Raw genomic sequence first — 9,217 nt, forward strand, 5'->3', positions numbered from 1 at the left:
TTTTCCCCTCTCATTTTCTTCAATTTAAATAGGTACATTTGCGTTCCAGGGCGTTTTTTTTTTTTTTGTGCATTTTTGTTCCTTTTTGATGCGTTTTACTTCGTTCCAGTACAGTTCTGTGCAGGAAAAATGCAGCCTGTTCTACTTTTTTTTCTGCAACCGGAATGCACTGGAACTGTAAGCACTGAACTATGACATTGACAACCATATAAACATATAACCATATAACCTACTTTCTGCGTGTTTTACATGCAGAAAAAAAGCAACCGAAACGCATGTAGTGTGAACTGGCCCTAAGAGTTTGGTGCCACCTGTGTGTCATGCAGATTGTATGAGTGTTTATATTACATACACATTGGGGAGTATTTAATAATCATGTTGCAAGATTAAACAATGCTAAACAGGAGTAGTGAGGCACATCTTGAGACAGATTTATTACAAGATTACAGCCTGAGTCCTCCTTTGGCTGATCACGCTTATGACTGAATGAAACCTGTCCCTGATCACCTTTTAATTATGTGCCTGTTTAGAGTAGAGTGAATTTTGTAAACTGTCACAGTTTGCTGCCCAGGGATGCAGGTGCGCAGGTCTGTAAACCTGTTGCAGAGAATTTGCTGAAGGAGACACAGCCTGATTTGCAACTAATTGTGGCACTAATTTGCTTGATAACTGTCCCCCATTGCATCCTTCATTCCATAAACCTTAATTTCCTATTTATTTTCTTTTAAGATTAATTTAAAATACACTATAAATGTAGTGAAATGTTTTATCAATAGTCAAGTCAAGCAGATATAATGTTTACATTCACCTGTCAGTGGATATTGGGAGATTGCTTAAGTGTTTATTTCTGCCGTTACAGGAAGATGTGCTGGTCATGTCATTTTTCAGCACCCAAGAACATGGTCTGCTACTTCAGGAAAGCTACCCCAGGCCAGCAGCCTTCCAATCACTTCTCGGTATAGAAGTTCCATACTATTATTTCACAAGGAAGGTGCGTAATCTGCCATCTTATCAAATAAATGTGGCTGCTAATGCAGGGAAGCTCCCTGTATTGTTTAATCATTACATTAAGTTTCCTGAACCTTGTCTAAATGTAATGGAGTTGATTTACTAAAGGCTGATTCACACCATTCACACAAGTTGAGATACATTCACCTGCATAGATCAATGCAGGCTCAACGCAATGGGGTTTATTTACTAAAGCTGGAAAGTGCAAAATCACGCTCACTTCTGCATAGAAACCAATCAGCTTCTAACTTCAGCTTATTCAATTAAGCTTTTGCAATAAAACCTGTAAACTGATTGATTTCTGTGCAGACGTGAGCCTGATTTTGCACTCTCTAGCTTTAGTAAATAAACCCCAGTGTCGTATAGAGAACAGTTTTTTTCTGTTTGCCTTGTTCACACCATAACACTGTGTTGAGGTGCAGTGTGCCTGCATTTTTACACAGCACAACATATGTCATTGTTGCAGTGCATTGTCTTATACCTGAAAAAAAAAAACAGTGTGATGCTTTGTGTACACTATGCTGCAAGCTTTTAGCGTGTAGACTTGTGCGAACAAACCCTTAGCCGAATGAAGGCTACACTGCGGCCGGCCAGTTCTGGGAGGGCGTCATATGACGTCCTCCCAGAACGCGCTCTCCTGCTCGCCCTCGGGGGCGCGCACCCGGCGATCTCCGTGATCGCTGTGTCCTAAGGACACAGCTGATCACGTGAAGTGGTAAAAGGCCAATCACAGCGGCCTTTTACCACATGGTCAGCCGTGTCCAATGACACGCTGATCACCGGGAAATGCAATTGCCAGTTCTCGGCTGCATTTTCCTCACGCTGTCAGAGCGTGAGGAAAGTACTGCCGAGAACCGGCAGTTGTCAGAGCAGGGATCGGCACCGATCATCAGGGCACTGATGATCAGTGCCCTGATGATCAGTGCCCAGCAGTGCCACCCACCAGTTCCGCCCACCTGTGCCCAGCAGTGCGCCCACCTGTGCCCAGCAGTGCACCCACCTGTGCCACCCAGCAGTGCCACCCACCTACGCCACCCAGCAGTGCCACCCACCTGTGCCCAGCAGTGCCACCCACCTGTGCCCACCAGTGCCACCCACCAGTGCCCATCAGTGCAGCCCAGCAGTGCTGCCAGTCAGTGCCACCAATCAGTGCCCAGCGGTTGTGCCAGTCAGTGCCCAGCAGTTGCGCCAGTCAATGCCTAGCAGTGCCGCCAGTCAGTGCCCAGCAGTGATGCCAGTCAGTGCTGTCTATCAGTGCCACCTATCCGTGACACTTCATTAGTGCTGCCTATCAGTGCCGCCTATCCGTGCCACCTCATTAGTGCTGTCCATCAGTGCCGCCTATCAGTGCCCATCAGTGCTGCCTATCAGTGCCCAGCAGTGCTGCTTCATCAACGCACATCAGTGAAGGAGACAAATTACCTGTTTGAAAAATTTTATAATAGAAACAAAGAAACTTTTTTTGTTTCAAATGTTTTGCACTTTTTTTGTTTATAGCGCAAAAAGTAAAGTGCCCAGCGGCAATTAAATACCACCAAAAGAAAGCTATATTTGTGAGAAAAAAATGATAAAATTTTCATATGGGTACACTCTTGCATGACCGCGCAATTGTCAATCAAAATGCAACAGCGCTAAAAGCTGAAAATTGGCCTGGTAAAGAAGGGGGTAGGCAAGTGGTTAAGGAAATAAGATGGTTCCCTAAAACACTGAATCTAAGCTAAGTAAAAGGATGAATAGATATTTAAAGTAAACACAGGTTCACCTTATTTTTTTATTATTTTGCAAAATGAACAGCTTCTACTCCTTTAATAAATCAAACCAACCACATTGTATGCATGTTATTCATGTGCTTTGTGCTGTCAATAACCAAAAAACACAATTTTTATTATTTTGAATGTGTAAGTATGAGTTTCATTTGTTATGCATGCTTTTAGTTTAAAAAAAAATTTGTTTTTTGTCAGCATTTTTTTGTGTTTTTCTTTTATCTTATATTATTTGCTTCATATTCATTTTATGTTTGTTTTTTCATCATTTGCCTTCAGTTGTTGTTCCGGAGGGGCTGTGTATATCAGCCTGTCGTAAGTATAAAAGAGGTCATCTCTGCAAACCTTTATCATTATTTTCAGTTTATGCTTTAAAGGATATGTTCACCCTTTGGACTTTTTTGCAGGTAAAAGAAAATGTGCATTTATTATTTTTGTCCAAAGGAGTCTGTAAAGCATTGCACCAGCGGTCAGTAGATCGCTGATGCCATGCAGGTCTCCTGCAGACCTGTCAGAATATCTGCTTGCCATACGGGATGTACAAGCAAGCAGATATACTGACAGGAAGCTTCAATGAACTACCTTTGAAAACTACAAGCCCACAACTGCTAAAGATGTTGGGACTTGTAGGCAGTCATTCACAAAACACTGTGAATGAGTGATGCAGCCGTGTGGGCGGAACCCAGCGCGCGGTTTTCAAATCTGACAGTACGGGGAGAAGTCTCCCCATACTATCTGTCAGAGGGAGGCGGGTGGTGGGCACGGGCGCGGCTGTGGACATTGGAATATGTTACATGTTGCACTATAAAAATGGGTGGAACATGTAACATGTTCCAAAGGTGATCTTATTCTTTAACATCATCATGGTTATGGTTTTTGTGAATTAAAGGGACAGTCCACCCAAAAGTTCTGCCAGGTCATGTCTGTTAAGTTCTCATCTATCCAGTTCATGGTATAGCTAGTAGTGGTTAGTCACATTTAAGGTCTATTCAGCTATATCTGCTGCGTTACATTAATGAGCACACAATAATGCACATTGTATTTGAATTGATTGCCAATGCACCACAGTGCAGCTAATATCGTACCTCATGGAGGTGCGTTACCATGCGTTGTGGTGCACTTGGGTACCATTTAACTTGCATTAACTTGTGTTACCACAGCACGACAATTCAAATGGGCCCTCAGCTGTCCTTGTTCTGTAATGTTAAAGACATTTCCCTACTCATTTAAGCGACTTTCACAGCTCCTGTTAGTGTTAGTAGCATATCCCAGCATCTTTAGCTGCACACGTAGCTTAGTCACCTTCAGATAGAACTATACTGACCTTCTCCCTAGTGCTGCGCTGTTAAAGAGCTCCCCACCAGCTGCTGACATCTTCAGTCTGGTGTCTTCTGGGTATCAATCGCCAACCATTTTCATTGGCTGGGCCAAGATGATATTACTCTCATGCATGCGCAGGAGTCTAGCCACCTCGGCATTGCCAAGACTTTACACTGAGCTGCGCATGCAGACAGGCAGGTAAGTAACTTTAATGTAGAAGAGACATAGGGGTAGATTTACTAAAACTGGTGCAATTAGAATCTGGTGTAGCTGTGGATGGTAGCCAATCAGCTTCTAACCTCAGCTTGTTCAATTAAGCTTTGGCAATAACACCTGGATGCTGATTGGTTTCTTTGCTGAGTTGCATCTGATTTTGCACTCTCCAGTTTTAGTAAATAACGCACAGAGTATGTCACTTCTGTACTAAAAATCCTGCCAGTTTGCATTTTTTTATGTTAAAGTTCCACTTTGATCTAATCACCATGGGATGTTTCACGGCAAATGTTGATTGTTCAAGAACAAGATGTGAGGTGGTAAAATCTGTAAAACCTCCCTGTTCTAATTAAATAATCCAAGCACAAGTCTAGGACAGGTGTCAACTGCTTGCATTACATAGCTGAAAGTGTGACTTTGCAAATCGCCTTGGTAGACATTCTCCTGACATTTATTGGAACTGAGAAACTTAGAAGGTACATTACAGAAGTCCAATTAAATGTAACTAACACTACTAGTTGCCAGCATATCAGACAAACAGTCTGGAGGCTCAAAGACCTTGGGTATCCCTTAAATATGTTACTTCCCTATTACAAAACCACTTCCATCATTGAAAGAACAAATTATTTTGCCTACCAACCCTACTGTCGACCTTATGTTTATTGCTATAGTACAGGTATGCTTTAAAGTTTAACTAATGTCCGATTTATGTTAGGAACCCCTCCCTCTTCCTTGCAGCTGTATAAACTTGATTTGTATTTATTTGCTTTTGATGTCATACATTCACAGCCAGGAGAAGAGGATGAGAAATCTGTCCCTGGAGAAGACGACACACCAGGGATCCCCCATATGGTGGCAAAGAAGCCCCTGCGAGATTTCATCGGGTTGGAGGATTGTGAAAAGGCAACCCGGGATGCCCTGCTTAACTTCAGCTTCTACCTCACTGTGGGAGACATGGATGAAGCCTTTAAATCAATCAAACTCATTAAGAGGTAAGACAAACATTTTTTTTCTCTTACAGGTCACCTTTACAGCATAGCTTTCCCTTTATAAATACAAAACGAATGGCTTTGTACTGGACTTTTGTATACAAACATTAGGGGTTAATTTACAGTATATCTGTGTGTTTCATTAAAGTAACGTACCAGAACAGTAACATGTGAGTATTCCCTAATAACTATAGAGAAAAGGTAGAGCGGTTTGCTATTTTTAGCTTGGTTGTAATATCAGAAAAAAAAAATGTTGCTGCTGACACATCAACTAGTGCTTTTCACCACACTTCAACAAAATGTATAACATTCTCCACAATGCAGGGCAATCTCAACAAATAATGTGACAGTCCTTAATTCAAATCAATATAATAGTCCTTCAGTATCCAATAAAGCTGTATTTCCTTCACCACTGTGATGTGATTTGTCTCTTCATTCCTCTTATCTCAAGGTTTGTGATACATGCAGACACCCAGTGATAGGTGAAGGTGAGCGCATATTATCACTGGGTGTTTGCATGTGTCACAGAACTTGAGAAAAGAGAAGGAAGAAACAAATTACATCATGATGGTGGAGGAAATACAGTTTGATTGGATACTGAATGAGTATTATATTGTTTTGAATTAAGGACTGTCACATTATTTGGTGGGATTGAGCTGCATCGTTGAAGATGTTATACATTTTGGTGCTAATATCAGACTTCAAATTGTAAAAGTAGGTATCTTATACCCACAAATCCTTGAATTAACCATGAAACACAACGCATAAGCTTGGCTGCTTGAGGAGAAGTCACTTGATGCCCTTTGCATATTTGTAAATTGTACTATGGGTTAGGAACAAGGGGAGGAGTGCTGTAAGGGGGATGGGGGTGGGGAGTGTTGATGGGTCAGTCCAAATTTACACCTGGGAAGTAAGTTTAAGTGATAACTGTCCATTTAAACTGGCCAAAGATGGTTAAAAGATTGGCTGGTTCAGTACAGACTGACCAAATTTCAGCTCATTTATGGCCATTTCCACTCCACAGAAGTTGATTGTTAGAGTGGAAATGTTCGAAAATTTTAATTCGATCAGCTGCTGCAGGCAGTTGGCTGCAGCACAGATCAGTGTATTCTGACAGCAGAGGAGTGTAGGAAGGAGGAAGTGAGGTGGATAGAGGAATCCTCCCCACTGTGCTATTGTATTCTGACAGCTGGAAGGATCCACTTCGCTTGTGTGGATGGGGAAATCTGTTTGGCTAATGGGAAAAATATGACCCATCTATGGGCAGCCTTAGCATAGTCATTATTTATTTGACTCCCTTGCTACCAGCATTTTCCCCATGAACACATCTACCCTTGCTCCTGCTATACCTTCACTGCAGCCTGCATAGACCGTCACTGCCACCACTGCATAGTCTCCTGGCAAGGCAGCTTTTTGTTCTATGCAAGTCCTGAAAATCTCCATTTTGTTCCTATGAAAAAGCCGTCTATTGTGTATCCCAACAGTAGGTGACCTCTCTATAGGACTGAAAGATGATTTTTCTGGGAGGCTGTGCAGCGACTTGAATGATGATTTCAGCATTATTGGGATTAAGGGGAAATGACCCTGACCTTTCCCCTCTTTGGGCATTGCTTGTACAGAAGACTAACGGTTCTTCCACACTGACAAAGGAAATGCCCTCTTGTATTATCTCTAAAGGAAATCTACAGTAAAATGCCATTTGCTGGTTTAATGGAGAGGTTTTCACACCAATTAGGAAGTGCTCACAAAATAAAGAGCTGGAAATGTCCTTCTATTAAGGAACTAGGGGAGAATGCCCCTTAATAACTGTGTGAACAAGGGTGATTGTGAACATGCTACATTTATCTGAGTGGTGGGTACTACCTGCACAAATGACACCATGAGGAGAGGAGGCAACATACTGTATTTATCAGAGTGGAGATTGCCCCTGTAAGCATAATGGAAGGTGACACAGATAAAGTTAATGTATAGCCAAAACTTTTTTTTACATTTTGGATAAAGTAGGGAATGGTTAATTCTATGTCAAAGTTCCTCCTCTTGCCCACTATATTTCTTTAGTCTGTGTCAATTTTAGGGAGATTCGCTGGACCAGAGGACCCTGAGAATAGGTAAGTATATACATCTTTCCACTACAGGGTATTTAGAATTGGAGTTAAAATGGGTTTGGGAGCAGATTTAAGATAGGTTTAGACCAGACTTCCACTTCCATGTTGCCTCCGTAATAAGAGTAGATGCAATGCTTTATATCAGTTAAGAAGAAGTTTACAAGTATTTTTTTGGTTTGAATAGAAAGATGAAGTGTTAGAATTTCTGTCCCAATTGGGGAGATTGTGCCTCACATTCTGTGGTGAATGTTGCCTATCTTTTTTGTCCTGATGTTCACTGTCACTTGGAGGGAAAGCAAATAGTGATGGTAAATCTTCCTAACTGAGATACATAGACACCAATAAAAAGCTAAGTTGACTTCTTCTCCACTGTATATTCAAACTGGAAAATATTTTTGGCAATATTAAGTAGTAATGATTAGATAGATTGTAATGATTTTATAGTGATATACAGTTAAGTCCATATATATTTGGACACAGGCACAGTTTTAGTATTTTTTCAGATATTTACCAAAACATATTCAAGCTATAGTTATATAATGGATATGAGCTGAAAGTTTAATTTGAGGGTATGTACACCCAAATTGTAGGAAAGGCTTAGGAATTACAGTTCTGAAGAGTAGCTATCCCCCCTTTTTCAAGGGACCAAAAGTAATTTGACAATTTAATATAATCATAAATAAAATGTTAATTTTTAATATTTTGTTGAGAATCCTTTACTGGCAATGACTGCATGAAGTCTGGAACACGTGGATATTATCAAAAACTGGATTTTCTCCTTTCTCATGCTTTGCCAGGCTGTAATTGCAGCTGTCTTCAGTTGTTCTTTGTTTGTGGGACTTTCTGCCATTAGTTTTGCCTTCAGCAAGTGAAATGTGTGCTCAGTTGGGTTGAGATCAGGTGCTTGACTCGGCCATTGCAGAACATTCCACTTCTTTTCCTTCAAAAGCTCCTGGGTTGCTGTTGCAGTGTGTTTTGGATCATTGTCCATCTGTACTGTGAAACACTGTCCAATAAACTTTGTTGCATTTGGCTGAATCTAGGCCTGCAGTATATCTCTAAACACTTCAGAATTCATCCAGCTGCTTCTATCTTCTGTCAGATCATCAATAAACACTAATGACATAGTACCACTGGAAGCCATGCATGCCCATGCCATCACACCGCCTCCACCATGTTTTACAGATGATGTTGTGTGGTTTGGATCATGAGCTGTTCCAAGCCTTCTCCACACTATTTTCTTCCTGTCATTCTGGTAAAGATTAATCTTAGTTTCATTCATCCAAAGAATGCTTTTCCAGAACTGGTCTGGCTTTTTAGATGTTTTTTGGAAAAGTCTAATCTGGCTTTTCTATTCTTCAGGCTTATGAAAGGTTTGCACTTTGTGGTGAACCCTCTGTATTTGCTCTCCTCAAGTCTTCTCTTTATTGTAGACTTTGACAATGATACACCCACCTCCTGGAGAGGTTCTTATCATAGAGAGGATCCTGTGATCATCCACCACTGTTTTCTATGGACATCCGTGCCTTTTTATGTTGCTAAGCTCACCAGTGCGTTCTTCTTTCCTAAATGTACCAAACTGTTGATTTGGCCACTCCTAATGTTGCTGCTATCTCTCTGATGGATTTGTTTGGTTTTTGAAGCTTTACAATGGCCTGTTTCACTTGCATGGACAGCTCCTTTGAACGCATGATGTAGGTTCTCACCAATAGATCCCAAATACAAATACCACACTTAGAATCAACTCCAGACCTTTTACCTGCTTAATGAAGGAATAACAAAGGAGTAGCCTACACCTGGCCATGAAACAGCTTTTGCG

At 41.2% G+C, this 9,217-nt stretch overlaps 1 protein-coding gene across 1 annotated transcript in view; it reads left to right on the plus strand.

The window, feature by feature from the left end:
• Positions 1 to 9,217, plus strand: part of IFT140 (intraflagellar transport 140) — a 168,298-nt gene that overhangs the window by 63,771 nt on the left and 95,310 nt on the right. Inside the window, exons 17-18 of the mRNA XM_089682718.1 lie at positions 860 to 991; positions 5,094 to 5,296. Of these exons, the coding sequence (XP_089538844.1) occupies positions 860 to 991; positions 5,094 to 5,296 (335 nt within the window). The remainder of the gene's footprint in view (positions 1 to 859; positions 992 to 5,093; positions 5,297 to 9,217) is intronic.

This window comes from Staurois parvus, unplaced genomic scaffold (assembly GCF_062004578.1).
Source record: "Staurois parvus isolate SC_StPar_1 unplaced genomic scaffold, SC_StPar_1.0 ptg000018l, whole genome shotgun sequence".
Classification (NCBI taxonomy): Eukaryota; Metazoa; Chordata; class Amphibia; order Anura; family Ranidae; genus Staurois; species Staurois parvus.